A 21094-nucleotide genomic window follows, 5' to 3' on the forward strand; every position below is an offset into this window, starting at 1 on the left:
TTGACAAGAAACTGTTCATCTACTACGGTTGTTAAGATCGACTGGGTAGATCAACGAGATATACAGTAGCACTTGAGCCCAATGACTCGTCCACGAATACAATCAGATGTCCATTGCATTGTGTAAGAATTGCTGGCAGCAACATCCGCCTGCTCAAACGAATCGTCTCCGCCACACGAGATTTGCTTCGGCAACGGTTCCCTCGCTTCTTCACCTTCACGCTCCTTATTCGCCGAATGGCACGAGCCGTCGATTTCGGATCGAGCTTGCAGGCTTGCCGCGGGACGGGCGTGCAAGATCCTGGATTCTCATGGTGATGGCCTGGTTTATGCAGTGCCGCAGTAGCGTGGGAAATGGGGTGTTGATTGATGCGCCCAGGGATTCAGGAGATTGTGGGATGAGATGAGATGAGGTAGTGTGTGGAAGTAGGACGGTACGGTAGGAGATAGCATTGTTCCTTCTCCAATATACCTACTCCATTGCATCGCTCTTGCTTGTCACTCACCTACGTATGCGGAGCCTTGTCCCTTTCGCCGTCGTTGCAGCGGGCGCGACTCCCGTCCCATGAGATCAGCATCTGGTGGTGGCAGCCGACCCTCATCCGTCTTTGTGGAGCACCAATACTCGCCGCACCCCCTCATCCTCGTCGCATCCACATCCGCCTCGCTCGACTCCTCCACCACCTCGCCCCACGACTCGCGTCGCAGCTCGATGGTGTCTTCGTCGGGCGGAGACAGCTGGACCACGACGAAGAAGAAGAGCAGTGCGACGAAGAGGGACTCGGGCTTGTTCCGGCGCAGCTTATCCCTGCATCGACTATCGCGGCAATCAGGCCACATCCTTACCACCACTGCCAACACCGCCTCGCCCGAGGCTATAGGCGAACCACGGGAAGTACCTGCGCCTGCGCCGGCCACCGCGGCTCCCAGCATGCCCACCTACCGATTAGTGAGTCTTGCACATTGATCCAAGTCTTTTTCCGCTGTATTGTTCATGGTAGCTTGTGCGGCTACACCCACCGCCAGCTTTGCGATATGCAATTGATTGGCTGTGAGCGCTTTCGCACTGCCGTCCAGCATTGCATCGCTTTGCATGGATATGCTCGCGCGCACGCGCAAACAGTGGGAGACTTGCCGTCATGACTCCCATGAATCGCGACGACGGGTGGTCCTGTGGCTTTACGCTTTACTATCTCCCGCGTCATCGACCTGTACATTGTGGTCGCGTGTCCGGCGGACATCTGCCAACCTTATACAGCATTGCGTCTGCACATCGCCGTTGCAGTCGCAAACTCTATTTCCTTCTACCCTTTCGCTGTCTCTCTCTTCTCTACCATGGAAGCGCCGAATATTCCACGTTCGCGGTCTCGGGATGGCAAGCGCAAAAAGAGGTTTGGCGGTAGTCTAACGTCCATTGTGAAACAGTACCCCCAATCGGCCAATGACGGAAGGCGCGACTATAGGATGGACAACAAACACCACTACGACCGCCCGGATACGGCAGCTTCGACCCGCACCGAGCGACAGCGACACAAACCCGACTCGATTGATCATGTGATCCGTGTTGGCAGCGAGGCGCATCCGTCGGAGCTGGAGCAGCCGTCGGGAGCGATCAATGAGCCGTTGGTGGAAGACTTCCAAGACAGATACAGTCCGCGACCCCCAGTCTACGCAATGGCCGGCGACTACCACGCCCAAGCCACCGACTCCGAGACGGACGCCGCCTTCTTCTCCCAAGACAGCTCCGACATGGAGGCCCACAACGGGCCAAGGGTGCGCTCACGGAACTACGCCGCGCGGAACATGCACATACCAGACCGCACATCCAGCAGCATGGCGAAGCCGCAAACGAGACAGCCGTCGAGGGGCCCGCCGATAGTGCGCAAGCGGTCCCTCGCGAATGCCAACGAATCAACACCAACCACGCCCGATGCCACGCCGGGGAGGGGATTCGGACCCGGTGATAGGAGCAGCGCGGAGTCCATCTACTCCCAGGAGACATCCGCCACCTCCATCCACACCCTCCCACCCTTGCAAACCAAAGGCCCCGACAACAGCGACGCCCAATTCCTCGAACCCGTCATCGAAGACGATCCCCGCTCCTTCGACCTCGTCGCACCGGCGCAAGACGTCCAAACGATGGGCATGTACGCCCTCGAGCGCCGCGCCGAACAACTCCTCAGCGCCGAACATCTCCAACTCATCTTCGCCGACCCCAAACTCCTCCTCCGCTTCACCGGCTTCCTCAACTCCCACCGGCCCCAAACCATCCCCCTCCTGATTTACTACCTCGACGCGCTAAAAGCCCTCCGCGCAATCCGTTACGCAAACGCCATCGCCGAAGCGCTCGAACCCATCCGCGGCTATCCCTTCACCGATCACCCCGCCAAGCCCACCGCCAACACCATACTCGAAGAGAAAGCGAAAAAAGCCTTCGACATCCTCGTCCGCGACGACTTACCCGCTTATATAGCGTACACCTGGATCCGCGTCGTCAGCGTCTCCATCCAACGCCGCATCACCGGCACCTTGGCGCCACACCTCCGCGAAGCCTCGGAAGGCCTGGCCGAGGTCTTCTGCCTCACCGACCCCAGCCGCCCGGACAACCCCATCGTCTTCGCCTCGGAGGAATTCGCGCGCACGACGCAATACGGCATGAGCTACGCCATCGGCCGAAACTGTCGCTTCCTGCAGGGTCCGCGCACGAACCCCAACAGCGTGAGGAGGCTGGCGGAGGCGTGTGTGGCGGGGAAGGAGTTGACGGAGGTGTTCGTCAATTATCGCCGTGATGGCAGCCCGTTTATGAATTTGCTCATGATTGCGCCGTTGATGGATAGTCGGGGGAGTATCCGGTATTTCATCGGGGCGCAGGTGGATGTTTCGGGGTTGTTGAAGGATTGTAGTGAATTGGATGGACTGGTACGGCTTGTGGGGAGGGAGCAGGAGGGGAGTGAGGAGGGTGTTGCGGGGAGTGGTGGTGGTGGTGGTGGTGGTGGTGGTGGGGAAGCGAAAAAGGATGAGTTCCAAGAGTTGAGCGAGATGTTCAATGGTGCCGAATTGGACACGGTGAGGAGGTATGGAGGCAGGATGCATAAGGAGTATGTGGATGAGAGCGACACGGAGAGTATCTCTCATGGCCGCCCACGCCTGCTCTTGACGGATCCGAGTCAGGATGCGTTGGATGAGCGGTTGAGGGATAGCATGGCGAGCTCGTTGGGCGCTTCTGCCGCGCTGGCTGGGGTCGTGGGTGGGGATTTGAAGGCGCGGGTGAATGGGAAGTTGGAGGGGGTCTATCAGCACGTGAGTCTTACCCTTCAAAACCTTTCCGCCCGATTAAGGGGCAAATTGGCTGTATTTGCGCTAACGTATGTCGATGTGGGAACAGTACATCCTCGTCCGCCCCGCCCCCTCCCTCCGCATCCTCTTCACCTCCCCCTCCCTGCGCGTCCCAGGAATCCTACAATCTCCCTTCCTCTCCCGCATCGGCGGCTCCTCGCGCGTCCGCTCCGATCTCGCCGCTGCGCTCGGTGAAGGGCGCGGCGTCACGGCGAAAATCCGCTGGCTCACAAAAGCAGACGCAGAAGGTGAAGGCGAGGGCCGACCGCGCTGGATCCATTGCACTCCGCTTTTGGGCCACAGTGGCAGCGTGGGCGTGTGGATGGTGGTGCTTGTTGATGAGGAGGGGAGCAAGGATGCAGGGGCTGTTAGTAGGGGACGGAGGTTTCGGCCTGCGCCGCCGGTCGCGACGGATATCGGTACGGGTGGGAAGGATTGGGATGAGAGTGGGCATGGGAGGGTGCAGGGGGAGAGGAGTGGGGAGAGGAGGAGGTACGATCAGTGGGGTATGGAACGCGAGAGGGAGAGGGCGCCGACGACGACCACAACCACGACGAGTCGGGCGCAGAGTCTGCGGAGTCATGTTGGTGTACCGGTTAGTGGTGGTGTGGCAGGGAGGGATGGGGCGGGGAGTGCGATTGGCCAGCGAGCTGATGGGCCGGGTGTGGGTTCGGGTGTGGAGGCGACGGACTTTACGTTCAACATCCGCACGCCGGATGAGAGGGGCCCGAGGCAGATGGCATACTGAGTAGCAATTGCTTGCAACGGAGTAAAAGAAGAGAGGAAGCGCGAGGTATTTTCATGGGTTTGGCTGATGAATGTATGTTGCGCAAAGCTAGCGAGGCGCTGTTGGGCGTCTTTTTGTCCAGTTATGGGAGGTCAGAATTTGGAGGCGTTCAAGTCTTGCTGGTGCGGTGGTATAGCGGGCGTGCATAGAGGCAGAGCCACTGCTACTGCCACTGCCGGCATGGCGGCATGTATGATAGATGCCGCGGCTACGAGACGTACATTGGAACGGTCTGATCGTGGAATGAGCCTCTCTCCTACGATTTGGTATGTGAACTTGACCGCTTGATCATCTGCTCGTGGGCAGTAACGGCCTCCTCTCCCCATCCACCACCTCAAATCCCACACCATCCCGTTTGCTCAGATCCCTCCCATCCCCTCCCTCTCCCCCTCCCTGCCCCCGCTCCACCGGCCCGTAAAGCACGTAATGCTGTACTAGAAAGATTACATCAAACCCCAAACTAATATTCGCCAGGCCGAATTTCGCCGGGTTGCCAGTAAGTCCCGACCAATCCGCCTGCAACGCACTGTCAATGACCAGTTGCAGCATACTCAGCACCCCGCCGCCAAAGTCGAGTAAGACTTGGTGGATCGACCACCCCGCTGTGGAGCGCCGGCGGAAGTTGGAGTGCACTTGGGGGGTGTATTTGAAGATTGTTAAGAGGAGTTTTGTGTAGCCTAGGGTGTAGATCTGAGTGTATGTCAGTGGGGTGTTGTGGGGCTTTTGGGTGGGGGAGGGGGGCCAAGGTTTTGATTGGGGGTTGGGGAGGGAGAACGGACAACGTCGAGCCACGCCCATTGGTTTGGGTGGTCGTTTGTTTCGGTTAGGACGAGGAAGGTTACCAGCACGATGGCGAGCAGGCTGGCCGAGAGGATGGTCAAGGTGATTGCGTTGGGTCTTCGCGTCACATCCTTGACGGGCTTCCAGCCCCATAAGCTAGGCCAGAATTGGGAGAACGTTATCGCACATAGAACCCAAGCGTGGACGCCGAAAGCGAGGTCGTTGAAACGGACGGTTGGTTCCGGGGCGGAAGGGTGGCGAGCAGCATATTGTTTTCGGATTGCGGGAGAGTAGAGGAGGGCGGCGGTGGCAAGGGTGTAGCAGGTGAAGCCGAAGACGTTGAGGAGGGGGAAGTCCGGGGTTAGGCCAGTGGTTGTGCGGCGGCGGTGATTGAGCAGGGGTTGGGGGTAGAAGGAGAGGGACCAGAGGGCGAAGTAGAGCCAACCGGAGATGCTGGGGGGGTTGTTAGGTTGGTGAGGTGGCGTGTGAAGGGGTGGTGGGGGTCTTACTCTGAGAGCACGCGAGCAAAGAGCTTGAGGTCAGTTGCAGACATGGTCACGAAGGGGTGGAGAGGTGATGAGGGTGGCGTTGATGGTTAAAAGAGAACACTGCCTGCCTGTCCTGTTTGCTATCTATCGTACGCCGTTACTTCTTCATGGAGACACCGGGGCAGGCTACGTAAACAACGTGATCACGCCCACGCCCACATCCCACCTCCACGCCCCGTTTAAAGCGTGGGAGAGTTTGCAAATGGGTGTACACTCCTCGGCGGAGCACTATGGCCCGTGCGCTCCGCTTTCTAAGCGGTTTTCCAGCGGGATAGCTGCTCCGACGAGAAACATGTACGCCCGTGTAGTTTGGATGAAGTATCTGTTACGGATTGTGCGGCTAATTTAGCGGCTGTACCAGAGTATGGTGTGTATGATCTACGTAGATCTTCCTAATTAATTGAAGGCGGGTTTCCTCATCCAGCGCAGCTGCGCAACCAGCATGACATCAAAGGAATGTTCGGCAAAAGTTTTCGCTCGCCATTACACTGCTGCACAAACAAATACCAACATCATGTTGCTCATTAGATAGAAACGAGCGTCTTTGTAGTACAATGGTCGCTGCAAGAACGAGAGCCAGCAATGAGCGTTCAGAACTCCTTCGTCAAGTTGACATCTCCGATCAATGTATCGTGTGCGTTAGTATACAAGCCACGCCCTCGGCGGCGCCGGCAGTATATCGAGAGTCGTCTGACTAGCCGTGGGTGGCCGTAAGGTGGAATAACTTGGCGGGGATGAGCCCATCAGCGTTGGGAGGCTCTGCTTCTCGCTGATACTCAATGATGTCCTCTTCGCATCGCTTGAGAGTGTCGCTACGTCGCTGGCAGTCGCAGCCTCCTTTGCCAGACGAAGATTCTCGCCCTCGTCAGCCAGGTAACCCTTGTTTGTTGCCCATCTCGGATCCAGCCAAAGCACCCGCTCGTCGCCAGCCTTGATCATCTGCTTGACCGTGAGCGGGCGCTTGTGTCCACCAATGTAGTACACCAGCGCACGGATACCGCCAATGACAGAGACAAGGTAGTAGAGCTGCTTGTAAACCGGGATAGTAACGGCGCCCCAGAAGGTCGGCTGGAGGTCTGGTCGGCGGCGGCAGGAGATGTACTTGAACCAGAGAATCGGGAAGATGGACACGAGGCTGAGCAAACCCGCTTGTCGCCAGTAGGCGCCGTTGGCGCCCATCGTGACGATTACTGGGATGCGGACCCAGTCAACGATGATGCAAGCGATACTGTAGAAGAGGATGAACTTTTGCGCGAAGATGGCGATGGGGTTTGTAAGACCGTTGAAGGAGCAGAAAAAGCGGTCGAAGAAAGCGAGGAGGCGGCCGTGACGGCCCATCTCCCAGCTGCGCACACGCTGGTGGTACCAATTGAGGCCCTTTCCGAAGACAGTCGTTGGAACTTCGGTCTCGAGGACGCAGGTGGCATCAAACCCAAGGCTCTTCTTCATCCGCATCATTGAGATGCCCGTGTTGACATCTTCGGCGATGAAGTCAAGACTGTGATAGTTGCTGATGAGGTCGATCATGGTCGCCCTTTCGCAGAACCAGCCGGCGCCGTGCGGGAAGACAGCGCCGCCGCAGATTTGTTCTTCGGCGAGCTTCGTAAGTCCAGCCATGCGGTACTCGCAATCCTGCCACGCCACCATGCCGAAGCTCACTTTGCCCGCGGCATTGGTGGCCTTGAGTGGGAAAGCAACGCCCTTCATAACGTCGTTGATCTTGTGGATTGGGGGCCGGAACGAGGCGGGAATGCAGACATCGTCATCGACGGTCATGATGAACTCGTATTGTTCAGCGGCGACAGCACCAACCAGCTGAGCGTAGTTCTTGCTACCGACCGGGCTCCAAATGTAGTTGATCTCCTCGTGCTGGCTTCGGATGAACTCGCGGAAGGTGCTATCTTTGGGGTGCATAGAACGCGCGTTGTCAATGACGAAGATGTCGCAAGGTCTAAAGTGAGGGTAGGCAGACTCGAGAACCCGGAGCATTGCTTCGTGATCACTGTTGTGGCACGGAATGACCAGCGCGGTGCGATGGTCGTTGACTGCCGCCGCTTTCTCAGACAGCACACCTCCTCGTGCTTCAATGTCAACAGTCTTCTCTGCATCAGTCGAAGAGATGGGTGTTGTGTCTAGGTCTGGCACCTTGGCGAAGATTATGATGATGGTGATCATGATAGGCTCAAGCCCCAGAACGAGAACCAGCACTGGCAGCATGTTGCTTCGAGTAATAGCCATCGAAGCCTCCATCCAGTGAAAGTAGTGCTGCGTAACGATGAGGGCGCCGATCAGCAGACCAATGACCGTCAAGGTGATATACCGTTTCCAGGTGAATGGAAAGAAGATCTCGCGTATATCGATCATTTTCCAGAAGCACTGTGGGTCGAAGCACGATGTGAATTGTGCCCAACCTGCCTTTAGCAGCGTCCAAGGGTTAAGCGTACAATGTCGCTTGCGTCTCGGTGTAGGTGATGCCGCCAAAGGGCGACCTTCGCTGGGGGCGCTGCTTGTCACACTGCTGCTTGACAGTGCAGCACTGTGGTTTGCGTAAACATCATTTCCGTGAACGTCGTCTGTGTTCATGTCGGCTCGGTAGATATCGCATGGAAGGTAGTAGGCGGAAGAGTTCTTGGTGGTAAGCACCGGCCTCGGAACTTCGAGTACATTCGCTTCCTGTTGTTGCAGGCCATATGGGACCGGAGGAGGCGTGGGCGACGGGAGGCCTGGTATGAGTGGTTCTCCAGACGGGATATCAACTTCGGAGACCCGGGCCTGGGCAACCTTCGACTCGGATGCCTTCGTCTTGGTGGCTGCGAGTTGATCTTCTGTATGTTGGTTTTGCGGCATTTGCGCGTTGTCGACAACAAGGGAGACTGAGCCCAAACGAGGGACATGCTGGGACTCTACGTCTGATGTCCTCATGAATGCTCTTCGAAACCATCGTCCAGGCCTGGAGGTCCGTCTTTCCTGAATATTGCCTGTCATTGTAGGGTTGGAGTGCATCAAACTCCGAGGGTATCAAGATATGGCTGGGGAAGAGTGTAATTGTAGAAGCAGAATAATGTGAATGTATAACGAAGGCGCTGCGATGAAACGAGTGACTTTGTGTGGACCAGCAGGATGAACGGCTGTAGAGAGCGGAAGGCGAGGACTAAGAAGGCCTGCCACTTGACAGAGATGTACACATACCACAGACAGCCAGGGACCAGACCGGCTGAGCCATCTGACGAAGAACAGGCTGCCCTACGCGCATCGGTCCGAGAGAGTCGATTCTGTTTCGCCTTCCAAATCGTCAACGAACCTCGTCGTCATGGCGGATGGGTCTGGAGTCCGGACGCTGTCACAAAAGCAGCGCTGAGCCGTGGAAAGGAGAAACCTCAGCACTACTATGCTTTATTGGTCCTACTCCACCACAAGAAAATCCCAAAAGTACGTAATAGGAAGTAGTGCAATTGTGCCTGCCAGTGCCACACGTGGATGCCCTGTTTGGGTATAGGCGTCAACCGTTTTGCCAGATCTACTCGCGCTAAAAGCTGCAGGCTCAGATTCGCCACGATCCGTGCGCGAACCCATCTGCTTGGTTCCTTGCAGCGAACAACGCCGGGCGGCCCGACCAGCTGCCTTGCGCCGAACGTCACTTCGTCACGAGCGTTCGAATCATTGTCACCCGCAATGTCACTGCTTCGACTGGACCAAGTAGTGGAAAACATAGTTCTTTGCATTTGAAACAACAGTCGCGTCCAGCCTCTCATCACCCGAAGATTTCGAAAGACGCTCCTTCGAGTCTTCCTCGCTTGGTAGTCGCAGTCGATAACTGCGCGGGTCGCTCGTGGCTCTATTGATTCACGGTGCATTCGGCATGCTCTATCATTCATTCCTGTTGGTAGAACATCCATTGTTTGTGCACCAGGCAACAAACAACCAAATGCGGCTCGTCACTAGCTATAACGCTCTACAATTGCAGATCTCGCAAAGCATCATGATCATAGCTCGGAAGCAAGCCATAGCATCGAAACAACGGTAAGGTATATCATCGCCCAAGTATGCGAACCCAGTCCACTGCCAGCACAGCCTGATACGGCTGGCACAGGCGATCCGACACCCTTGTCGATGTCGCAAACAGTACCCCCAGGGCCGGCGGCCCCACCCGAGACATTGAAAGCCATCTCAATCCACTGAACCTCCATAATCGCTCTCCCGCCCACATCCATGTTACCGCTCCACAGGCCACCATTACCCCACATGTCGAGAATCACCTGACTCCCTGCTGTACCGTTCTGCACATTGACAGTGGAAGTGTGCAAGCGCGAGCCATCTGCCCATCCGGCAGTCTGCCCCGGCAACCAGTCCAGCCTGTGCACGTTCCACTCCTGCCAATTGCCGGAAGGAATGGTAGCGTTGATAGTGGCACCGGCAATCGGCGCGCCGGTGTTTGGGTCCGTCGTAGGTTGATTTGAATATCGAACTTGCGAGATCGGATCGCGTGTCAGAATCTCAATGTCAGACTCCGATTCATCGGAGTTGTAGGTGAATATCCCGGCTACGGCACCTGGAGCACCGGAGACACGAGCAAAGACACGAAGGGAGACGTGAACAACGTTAGTAGAGGGTAGGAAGATGATCTCAGCAGCAGATTGGGTGTCGTTCTTCAAGCGCGAGGTGGCCAGCGTGAGGTACGACACATAATCTGCCGAAGACTCATTCGCCGGCGATATGAAGACATTTTGAGGCAGGTAGTTCACAGGTATGCTCATTCGGTTCGCTGCGCCTCTGGCTTGGTTCCGTGGGCTCCAGTCCAGAAGCCATGAGCTGTCGTTCGTGGTGTGTGACGCTGCCAGGCCAGAAGATTGCCCTGCGGGCGGTGACCTTGGGTTCGTAACGTTCCGGAAGTCGTAAAAGCGGTAGTGTGTGAAGTAAGCCGCCGCTGCGGAGGAGGAGCCGTTGACCGCGAAAAGGGTGCAGTCGCTGCTACCAGAGCTCGACGCGGCGGAAAGGGAAGCACGTGGGTGCAATAGAAGCATCAGCGGAAGAATGCAGTGAAAATGAGGGAACGGAGCCATTGCTGCGCTACGTGTGCTGCTTGGCCTGGTTGTTACTGCTTCAGAGCAGCGACGACAAAGTGATAAGCGGAGCAATAGAATGGTCCCCCGTTAGCTCAATGGCTTACTGTGTAGTACAAAAAGTGCGTGTTGTAAAGGCTGAGTCGACTGTGTTCGAGAGCAGCGGACTACCCTTGCTGTACCATTCGAGGCACTGCAAAAGGATCCAGACCTGTCCGCCAAGCAGTCGATACTGGAATCGCGTCCCATCACCACTACCCGTCACTGACGTACGCCGGTGCGCGGACTAGGACTCAAAGGGGACTCTGATATGTCATTGTCCTTATAGGACAGGCCCAATGAACCGGACCGAGTGACAGATGTAAGGATAAGGTTTGCTTGGCTTTGCCGTTTTGCAGATTCCGCCCGCTCACGTACCTGCATGACGCTAACCAGCCGCTTCGCCACTAATGCCGGTCATTCTCTTGCGCCACTTGGCGTCGCGTAAGGCTCCTTGACAAGATTCCAGATCAATGCCATGGAAGTGAGGAGAGGCGTGGACAGAAATGATATTAGCATATACTATGTCCTCACTCCCCATGGATAATATCGAACAGATAACCTTCGTGGCACAAAGCGATATTCTCCTGTTTGTAGAAGAATACTGTTCATGGCATACACAATGGCACCAGCGATGATCCTCACGCCTGCATCACGTATCTCGTCGCCTACATCAACTATTTCGTTGCCTACATCGCCTGTCACACCTACGTCGCCGGTTTGGCCCGAAGACGAAGACGAGGAATTTACAGAAGCCGAACTCGCAATGCTCATGAAACCTCTCTCGAACTTGCCCACGCCTCGCGCATCCTTCTCTAGCGATCGTCGACCACAAATTCCGATCTGCACTTGCTCCACTGGCAAGCCGTGAATGATTCACATTGCGACGGAAAGATCAAGGCCTTTGGATGTCTCGTGGCAACACGACTCGATCTATCAACAAATCACTGGATTTCCACATCTCTAAGCGGACACCGATCCACGCTTTACGATCCACGGACTGGTGGCTGTCAATTTCTCGTTTGCCAGCAAGCAACTTACGCTCAGCGCAGAGAGGTGCGTATCAACGCCGTATCCAGAACGGATGGCCTGGCGTCTCCCCGAGCCTAGACCAGTGTCTCAGGCTTTTCGGACGGCATATCTGTGGCGCCTCCGTGGTCGAGTCTGAATACTCGATACGCCAGACTTGAGTGCCAAACGTCGCGCCGTTCAGGACCGCCCACGAACGCTTTACTCAGCGATCATACCGCAGCGACAAGCCAGCAGCGATCAATATGAATTTGAATTCCTTTGATAATCGTGGTTGATTTGGGCATCATATATAGATTGTATATCAGCGTTGTATACAGATTTGTCTGCATTGTTAAGCACTATTTGTTGACAGCATGACTGAGCGTGGACCAAATCGATGCAACCAGATCCCGGCCATCGGGTGCAGCAGCAAACGGAAGACACACGTGCATCTGAAAAGCGAAGCTGTGAAGTCCAGGCATGAGGGACGAGTTGCTGGGTTGTCACAGGAATGGCGATAATATCGGCAGCGTGACGCTGCGGCGAGATCTGTATGAGAGACAACAATGTCCACGTGTGCCCGAGTCTGAACGCATACTGGTGAGCATTTGAGATCGCCTGTGCGATCAGGATGGGAAGTTGTCCGTTGCAGTGAGCCCGCTCTGGTCTCGAGCCGCCACGGAGCGTAGTAGGCAAACCTTGTCTGGCCCGTACCGAACGGTTTCCAGCAGGTGGTTAGTCTAAATTTTCGTGCAGTGTACTAGTCTCGTCTCTGCCACAGTGTCCGGTGCCAAGGGACTGCCGAACCTACCGTAGAGTAGGGCTGAAGAACAGTAATGCCAAGCTTGTTGCTCGGTGCTGTTCCCGGCTAATACAAACGCCGCTTGCATTGATCTTGAGTTCAGGCCTCCTAATGCTCCGGCAGTGCTTTCGTGAGATCGGGCTTACAGTCTAGGCCTTGGTAGGTGCCGGCGAGATTTGAGATGTTGGCACTACAAGCCCGGTCGATGTATATAACCATGAGCGTTCACGAATAATCCATACCACATCTCAACCGGTTACCTTGCGAGTCAATCCTCCAAATACCGCATACCGCACCTTGCAAATAACCTGCAGCCATGCGTCGTTCATACAGCTCCAGTATCTCTTCTTCATCTCGGTCACCATCACTGTCTCCGGTATCCAGATCACTCTCTCCAGTCTCCAGATCACTATCTCCGGTCTCGAGTTGCTCTTCCGTCTCGGAACGAGATCTAGACAATGATCTCCTCAGTCTTAGCACCAGCAGCCTTCGCGAAAGCAATGACACGAAAGATTACATCCTAGTCATTGGGGGACTTGGCTTCATCGGCTCGCACACGACACTAGAGCTATTGAAGGACGGCCAGAATGTAGTAGTCGTCGATAACATGAGCAACTCCTTCGAATCGGCCTTCAACAACATCCATCGATTGGCGCGCAAACACTGGGCTTCCCGAGGTGCCGCATGTCCTGATTTCAAGCTCCACAAGGTCGACTACCGAAGTCCAATAATGCGAACAGTTCTGGGAGGGTATGCCATCCAGGATCCTGCGCTCTCGACGACTCGCTTGTCACATATCACCGGCGTGATACACTTTGCGGCATACAAGTCCGTCGAAGAATCCACGCAGAGGCCACTCGACTACTACCTGAACAACGTCGCTGGCATGATCGAATTGCTAATCCTGCTCGGTGACTTTGGCATCAGTAAGTTGAACTGCCTAGAGATTCGTCTGTTCACATCGAAGCCATCCGCTGACAGAATGTTGCAGAAAACTTCGTATTTTCATCATCCGCCACTGTCTACGGCTCGGTCCTCAGCGAAGATGGCGAGCCCGTGGAGGAGGAGCAATTAGTCCATCATCCGACACAACGTGTTGACAGCAACGGCCAAGCGACATCGCTCACTCCGGGGATCAAAGGGTTGACCTCGCCGTATGGCCGGACAAAGTATTTCAGTGAGGCTATCCTGGCAGACGTAGCGCTCGCCGACCCATCGTGGCGAATCACCGCGCTCCGGTACTTCAACCCCGTTGGCTGTGAGCCCTCAGGTCTGCTCGCAGAAGATCCACGGCAAAAGCCCACAAATCTTTTCCCTGTGGTGTGTCAAGTGCTGTCAGGAGAAAGGCCGGCTCTGGACATCTTTGGGACGGATTGGGACACTCGTGACGGCACTGCTGTGCGCGATTACATACATGTTGTCGATCTGGCAAGGGGCCACCTTGCTGCCCTAGCGGCTGCGGGAGGTCGACCGTCGGAGCTAGCCTTCCGCGCGTACAACCTTGGGACTGGGTCTGGCTCGACTGTGGCTGAAGTTGTGTCATGCATGGAGAAGGCAGCGTGCCGATCGATACCCGTGCGACGTACCGGCAGGAGAACAGGAGATGTCGGGTTTTGTGTGGCGGCTACCGATCGTGCCATGCGAGAGCTCAATTGGAAGACGCAACTGTCACTGGATGACTGTGCCGCTGATACTTGGCGGTGCCTTCGCCTCTCCGGAAAAGTCGCCGCTTGATTTTGTCGTTGCGTTAGCATTGGTGTTTAGGAGTGCATATTAGCTCATGATGGGTGGATGGATATTACCAGTCTGAGCGTTCCACGATCCGCATATAGAAGTCTAACTAAATATGGCAACCCCGCTCCGCGATGACATTCAGTTCCATAAGCCTTTCAACACCTGTCGCTTAAGCGGCTGGCTAGCCAAAAGCACAAACACTTCAGTGACATTCAAGAATTACCTCACACGTCGTTCGTCCCGTGGCGCGTTGCCAGTGGACATCGTGGACCGGAACTTTGCCTGTCTCCGCTGGGTAGACTAGATGGAATGAAGTCGAATCTTGCGCAAGCTTACAGTAGCCTATAAGCTATGATCAGGTACATGTACATGTACCGGGGTAAGTGGCTGTGAACGGGTAAAATAATCATAAGCACTTACCTAGGAAGGAAACCAATTACGAGGAAGGGTACTGTTGATACCTTAGGCGACAACGCATATAGCAGCCATCGGCGGAGGCGACAGCTATGTTCATTATTCCAACGCCTGTACTGCAATACGTGGAAAGTGAGCATACTGTTGGTATCGACTCCTCCGTACAGCAAGCGACGCCACAAAGCAATGCCCATGTGATTCTGATGCGCTACCCTTGATTGACTGGACCGTCCTGGCTCCGCCGTGATAGCTAGAACACACCATCACGCCCGTCTCCAGGAAGATGCAGAAATTGCGCAACGAGCGCATGCGGAACACCTCCCGTACGAGCATTGTACTCCTCGGCATGCCATTCGAGCAGCTACGCCATAGCCGGACTGTTGATACCGCCGTTGAATTGGTCCACTTATGTCTGGCATTTTGATCATCCTGGTATGATGCAGCCCACGCCCGGTCGCCTGCGTGACGTCCGCCGAAATGGTCTTGCCTTGCTGAGAGCGAGGGAAGTCGATTCGATGCGGGCAGTGGTTAACAAGCATCGCGCTACGCCTTGCAGAGGAGAGTGGAAATGGAAGCAACGGCAGCATCGCGAACACTCCTGATTCGAGTCAACTAATCCGCCGTCTCTCGTTGATACGCCCGGACGCTCGCCAATCTTGCAGCCTTAGCTGAATCAACACAAGTCCGTCAACTTCGGCAAGAACACATACAGCAAAACCAACATGCCGGAATTGGACCAGAGCAAGGCTGCCGAGGCTTCGTAGGTACAGCATCTCCGTCTACAGCGATCGGAGACCAGTACGCAATCGAAGGCGCTTGCTCGAGGTCAGGCACACCATCTTACCCTCTAACCCTAGCGAAGCCGGAGATGGAGTCCACGGCTCATCCGTCGCTTTCGCACAACCGCATCAATTCTACCACCACTCCTTCGGCTCGCAACCTCCACGATGTTGTCGGCTATCAGATCCCCACGACGTCGTACAGGAATAGAACGTAAATCTCTACTGCCACATTGTCCTCGTCCTGCTAACGTCTCGTTAGTCTAGTCTCACTGGCTCCATCGCTGGCTCCATAAGGCGGGGAACTGGCAAACGCAAGATCAAAAGAAGGGTCTCATCGACAGAATGATGAGTGACAGGGGCGCAAAGCGTAGCGCCTTAAACATGCCATAGCACTGCGGTCAAGGCACGCCGCGAGCGCACCCGCTGGGCCTTCCACGGATGTTATCTGATAAAGATGATGCTATACAGGGGAAATAAGGGTATGCCTAGTAATAGCAGTATCTCGTTCCACCTGTTATGTGTTGAGAATGCTACAAACTCATTATACAGTCAATGTCGCATCCGCTCCGTTTCTGCAATGCCGGCAGGTGGGCTGACACTAGCCTCTATCAGTGTTAGCGTCGTTATGCCTTCCACCACTACGCGTGCACCCGTCGAAGCTCACAACGGCCGGACACGAGTAACAGTTGAACAAGGGATCCACCACGCATGTTAGATCTTGGCGCACTTTCACGGCGCAGATGAGTGAGGGGTGAACGGCGGGCTTTTAATATCCTGCAGAGCGGGGCGAGGCACGGCGCGTCACCTCCCACCACACCACACATGCTCGATCGTTCTCACTTTGCGCCATCATGGCTGCGACCATCGCCATAGCACCTCGCCCACCGGCGCGTACTCCAGCTCGCAGCCCTCGCGCGCGCTCATACACGGGGGTCAGCAGCGAGCCACCCCACAAGAAGCGAAAGTATATCGCTGGCGGGCCAGGCGGTGGTGGCCGCTGGGTGGACGCAGAGGGCAACGAGATCACCGATCCCGCACTCATCCCACCTCCAGTGCGATCTGTGCCCAGGTCGAGATCGGCACGTCAGCGGAGTGAGGCGGCTGGCGAAGCACCACGGGAAGACGGCGAGGAGGCGCCTGCACCACCGAGATCTACCGCTCTCACCAGGCCACAGCGAGAACGGGAGCCAACGCGCAGATATGCGCCCCAGCCAACCACGCCACGACCGCGGTACAGCAATGCGGCTGCCGCGGCGGCGGCGAGTCAGGCGAGTGACGGCTATAAGCCGAGAGAAGAGCGCAGTTGGGAGGACTTCCATCCGGAGCTGGATATAGAAGCAAAGCTATTCCTCTTCACTGCAGATGAAGTAGACGGACGCACACCTCGTCACGACTTCAAGCAGCCACTTCTGCATTCAGCAAGCACACTTGGCGAGGAGAAGCCGGTCATTAACGGGGATATTGATATGCGAGATGCTGCAGCAGAGACTGAAGAGCTCCTTCCGCTCGCATTAACGCCGTCGAGACGGAAGCCTGGACGTCCGCCACGAAGACCTGAGTCTATGCTTACGGGACTTGGATCTCCGCCTGCGCCGCGAATCGTACCTCTGCCGACACACAACCCGAAGGAGCGTCTAAATCTGCCAAAGCCATCTTTCAAGCAGTACAATCACTTCCTACAGTACGAAGAAGACGCACGAGAGAACAAAGTCAATTACGTCGACCGCTCGATGTCCCATATTGGCTATCAGGAAACTGATCGCTACGAGCTGCCGCCCAAAGTCCTGATCCGCCTCTCCGAAGCGCAACAAGTGGAGGACGAAGCAGAAGTCAGCCTCCGACTCGAAAGTGACGGCCCAGCCGAAGTCCCACAAACTGCACCAGTGGTCGGCAGAGTCGAATACGACATGGATGAGCAGGACGTAGCCTGGCTGGACGAGCTGAACGAGCAACGACGTACTGAAGGCGTCGACGCCATCAAACCCGCCATCTTCGAAATCACCATGACACAGATCGAGAAAGAGTACCACGCTCTCGAGAAACGGATCCCCAAACCGCAGCCTCGGCACGCTCAAACGCATAGGCCTCGTTCGAGCTCCCAGGCAGCCGTCAACGGCGACCCGAACCCACCCGGCGATGAGCCCGATAGCAAATGCTCCATCTGTGATGATGGAGACTGTGAGAATGCTAACGCCATCATCTTTTGCGATGGGTGTGATCTAGCAGTGCACCAAGAATGCTACGGCGTTCCCTTCATCCCGGAAGGCCAGTGGTTCTGCCGGAAATGCAAGGAGATTGGCAGAGGTACACCGACGTGCATTTTCTGCCCTAACGTCGACGGCGCCTTTAAGCAGACCAACACACTACGTTGGAGCCATTTGCTGTGTGCAATCTGGATCCCCGAGGTTACAATCGCGAACATGACCTTCATGGAACCTATCACGGACGTGGATAAAGTGCCCAAGGGCCGATGGAAGTTGAACTGTTACATCTGCAACCAGCGGATGGGAGCATGCATCCAGTGCGGGAATAAGAACTGCTACCTTGCCTTCCACGTCACATGCGCAAGGCGGGCGAAGCTGTTCCTCAAGATGAAGTCTCAACACCAAGGCGGTATCGACACAACAGCACTGAAGGCCTTCTGCGACAAACACGTTCCCCCCGACTGGCGCCGCCTCCACGATACTGACCACGCAATCATTGAGGCAAAACGCTGGTACCGCCACGCTTTCCGCGACCGCAAATGGGCCGACAGCCAAACGGCAGCATTGGAACTCGGCGCACCCGCACCCCCCGATGGCGGACTGGTCGGCGCGGACGACAGTTCTAACATGATAGCCGGCGACACAATCGCAGTGACCAAACGCCGCCGTACACTGGCCCCGGCGAAAATGAGCTGGCGCCTCCCCTCCGGCGCACCCGTTGTCCCCGCCGTCGTCTTCAACACGGTAGACGCGAGTCTAACCCGCTTCACCATCCGCAAACGCAAGGAATTCGTGGAGAAATGCTGTCGCTACTGGACGCTTAAACGCGAGGCCCGCCGTGGCGCGGCGTTGTTGAAGAGGCTGCAGTTGCAGTTGGAAGGTTTCTCGACCATGGAGGTTACGCGAAGAAATTTTGTGGGCATGGGCGCAATTGGGCGGGTGAGGTTGGTCAGGAGGATTGAGTTTGCGGGGATGTTGCAGCAGGAGATGGGGAGGTTGGGAGAGTTGACGGGACTAGTGAGGAGGAGGGAAGGGGAGAGGTTGAGGGAAGTGGAGGTGCTGAGGGAGTTGATCGATACGGTGTATTTCCCCATCTCTGCGATGCTGGGGCCGATACTGCAGAAGGCTTTCAAGTGAGTTGAACCCCACTTCCCTTTGGTAGAATTGGGATGTGAGTACTGATGAAAGCCACAGGCTCGATGAGAAAACCCGCACCTTCACCCCCGGCTTCGACGCTATCGCCCTTCGCCTCCGCGAGCGACATTACACCTCCGTGCAGGACTTCTCCCGCGATTTCTCGGTGGTGATCAGCAAAGTGCTCCTCGCTTACCCTCACCCCACTGCTACTACCTCTTCCGCCGCAGACGATCACCAACACGAGGCTGCCGTTGACGTTGACGGCGTACATACGGGTGCGAGCGGCGGGGCAGGCGAAGATATCGAAACCATCCACAACCACCTCCACGAAATCAAACCCGGCACCGCGGAGCACCATGCCTTGAGTCAGGAGCAGAAGGAGGTGAAGAAGTTGGCGAAACGCATCGTCAAAGCCGTCAAGGAAGCACTAGAGGATGCGCTGAAGAAAGAAGCCGAGCTTAAGGGGCACGAGCATCTGGACGCGCTGCGCAAATTGGACGAGATGGGCATCTTCGCTTCAGCTAAGAATGGCGGTGACGTAGGGGTTGGGGAGCGTAAAGAGGATGAGGAGGTGGAGGCGGAGGCTGCTACTGCAGGTGCGTCGCCTGATGACCTTGACCGAGAGAGGGTGTGGAGGGAAGATGTGGAGATGGTGGACGCTGCTGACGTCGGTCTTGTGGAAGAAGGAGATACTGCAGCGGTTCCGCTAAGGAAGACCACGCCCGCTTCGCGCGCCTCAAGTGGTCATGGGGGTCACGCGGTTACTAAGACTACAACGACGAGTGGTATGCCGAAGCCGACCGAACCGCTTTCCCCACCGATATCTACGGACTTACCCTCCGCCAATCGCCAAACCGAGCACGAAGAGACGACTTATGCGACGGACGCCTTCGCGCAAGGCGGTGTCCCTTGGTATCTCGAACCCTTCGACCCGGTGGGGACGACCATTCACGAGGAGCGGTACATGGGTCGCGCGGTGCTGAGGGACATGTCGGAGGAGTTGAGCGATATGGACGAGGATACGCTTACCGAGTTGGCGCCCGGTAATGGTGAGATGACGCCTACTGCTAATGATGGTGGTGGTGGGAAGGCTGCGGTGACGGCGACCCCAGCGAAGGGTGGTGCGAAGAAGGCGAGTGCGAAGAAGAAGGGGAAGGGAAGGCGGTATCGGTAGGGGAGTGATGTTGTTGCTGCTGTATGGTTGATTGTCGCACGAACGGACGTTCAGGAAGCGCATGCATGTACTGTGACACCATTAGCCCTTAGAAACGCACCCCTTGCACGGAGCATGGTCGTACTAAGTATCCAAGTCCACAAATTCATGCCGTGGTGCACTAGACTTAACATGCAACCGTCCAAATCGAAAGCGGCTGGCCGCAGGTACGACGTCCTTGCCTGACAACATCGGCTTGGCATTAGTCCGTATTAAAGGTCTTGTACGCCTTTCTCAAACGCTGCCACGGCGAGGCAGTATCCCTGTGGCAACACAAAACTTACAAGAGTGAATTCGAACACACATGAAAACAGAGATGAGCCCGGTCATTTGTGCTCTTTAGGAAGCTTACTACAGCCCCGACTCACATTGCCACAATCCCAATCAGTCACCATGAACTTCCTCCTCATCACCACCTGCGCCTTCATCGCCACCACATCCGCGCAATCCACCGACTGCATTAGCCAGAACCTAGCCGTCGACGTCGTAGCCGCGCTCGAGGCCACTTTGACCCATGTGGGCAACGTGACTCAGATTGGCAACGCGCTGCTCGCGGACGACTTTGTAGAGATTTCGGACTCGATACTCTCGTTGCAGAGTCTTCCGGTAAGTGTGCACCCCGTCGTGGGAAGGCAGTGGTAGTGAAGACAATGTGAGGACGATGGCTGACGGTGGTTGATTGGCAGCTCGGCGGCGTATCCGCGCCTTCGAAGCAAGCGTGGATCGAAGGTATCTCGCATTCGCCGGCTGATACCAATATAACGACGTTGGATATCGGCGTTGTGTGCCCGAACAAGATTCTATGGTGAGCACCACACGGCCCTTATCCATCTGCTGCTTGTGGCTGTTGCTGAACCGTGGCGTTTCGTGCTTAGGCAGTGGCAGTTCAACGCCGTCGGTCGCGCGCCGTATCCGGTGAAGGGATTCAACTACATCGTGATGGACGACTGCCCACAGATCCAGACGATGTATATCGAGTTCAATAGCATCGCGTGGGCCTTGGATGATGGGGAGTTGAACAGCAGTGCCACTGCGTAGAAAAGGAAAGGCCGAGGGGGGTCAGCTGAGCGTAATTTGTGCGGGCCAGGGTCGGAGTGATACCCATCGTGGTAGTGACAAGTTGTGTAACATCTGTCATTGAAAGACAGCATTCTTCCAGTCTGCTCAGGCGTGCCAGCGCCAAATTCTTGGCTTGTCTGCTGAAGCTTCGAGTACCGAGAGCTCTGCACAAGTTTCCTCGCTCGAACT

At 56.1% G+C, this 21094-nt stretch overlaps 7 protein-coding genes across 7 annotated transcripts; 4 read left to right on the forward strand and 3 right to left on the reverse strand.

Annotated features, from left to right (window-relative positions):
* Nucleotides 1–564: 564 nt before the first annotated feature.
* On the forward strand, nt 565–4083 carry BAUCODRAFT_25581 (uncharacterized protein; the record flags this gene model as incomplete). Its single annotated transcript, XM_007679763.1, has 4 exons — nt 565–948; nt 1026–1050; nt 1258–3299; nt 3385–4083. The coding sequence occupies 4 exons, from the start codon at nt 565–567 to the stop codon at nt 4081–4083; spliced, it is 3150 nt and encodes a 1049-aa protein (XP_007677953.1).
* Nucleotides 4084–4410: 327 nt separating this feature from the next.
* Nucleotides 4411–5539, reverse strand: BAUCODRAFT_111210 (uncharacterized protein; the record flags this gene model as incomplete). The annotated part of the gene is made up of 3 exons (XM_007680089.1): nt 5412–5539; nt 4902–5355; nt 4411–4812 (listed from the first exon to the last, which is right to left on the reverse strand). The coding sequence occupies exons 1-3, from the start codon at nt 5453–5455 to the stop codon at nt 4411–4413; spliced, it is 900 nt and encodes a 299-aa protein (XP_007678279.1). The 5' UTR covers nt 5456–5539.
* A 254-nt stretch (nt 5540–5793) lies between these two features.
* Nucleotides 5794–8469, reverse strand: BAUCODRAFT_35589 (glycosyltransferase family 2 protein). Its single transcript, XM_007679803.1, has one exon. The coding sequence runs from the start codon at nt 8433–8435 to the stop codon at nt 6090–6092; it is 2346 nt and encodes a 781-aa protein (XP_007677993.1). The 5' UTR covers nt 8436–8469; the 3' UTR covers nt 5794–6089.
* A 695-nt stretch (nt 8470–9164) lies between these two features.
* Nucleotides 9165–10868, reverse strand: BAUCODRAFT_35590 (glycoside hydrolase family 16 protein). Its single transcript, XM_007679804.1, has one exon. The coding sequence runs from the start codon at nt 10508–10510 to the stop codon at nt 9434–9436; it is 1077 nt and encodes a 358-aa protein (XP_007677994.1). The 5' UTR covers nt 10511–10868; the 3' UTR covers nt 9165–9433.
* A 1810-nt stretch (nt 10869–12678) lies between these two features.
* On the forward strand, nt 12679–14447 carry BAUCODRAFT_111219 (uncharacterized protein; the record flags this gene model as incomplete). Its single annotated transcript, XM_007680090.1, has 2 exons — nt 12679–13288; nt 13354–14447. The coding sequence occupies 2 exons, from the start codon at nt 12679–12681 to the stop codon at nt 14094–14096; spliced, it is 1353 nt and encodes a 450-aa protein (XP_007678280.1). The 3' UTR covers nt 14097–14447.
* Nucleotides 14448–16107: 1660 nt separating this feature from the next.
* On the forward strand, nt 16108–19968 carry BAUCODRAFT_157996 (uncharacterized protein). Its single transcript, XM_007680091.1, has 2 exons — nt 16108–18629; nt 18691–19968. The coding sequence occupies exons 1-2, from the start codon at nt 16144–16146 to the stop codon at nt 19805–19807; spliced, it is 3603 nt and encodes a 1200-aa protein (XP_007678281.1). The 5' UTR covers nt 16108–16143; the 3' UTR covers nt 19808–19968.
* A 222-nt stretch (nt 19969–20190) lies between these two features.
* Nucleotides 20191–20939, forward strand: BAUCODRAFT_157997 (uncharacterized protein). The gene is made up of 3 exons (XM_007680092.1): nt 20191–20452; nt 20533–20651; nt 20722–20939. Exons 1-3 carry the CDS (start codon nt 20240–20242, stop codon nt 20882–20884), a joined length of 495 nt encoding a protein of 164 aa, XP_007678282.1. The 5' UTR covers nt 20191–20239; the 3' UTR covers nt 20885–20939.
* The last annotated feature ends 155 nt before the right edge of the window (nt 20940–21094 follow it).

The sequence above is a fragment of the Baudoinia panamericana genome (assembly GCF_000338955.1).
Source record: "Baudoinia panamericana UAMH 10762 unplaced genomic scaffold BAUCOscaffold_9, whole genome shotgun sequence".
Classification (NCBI taxonomy): Eukaryota; Fungi; Ascomycota; class Dothideomycetes; order Mycosphaerellales; family Teratosphaeriaceae; genus Baudoinia; species Baudoinia panamericana.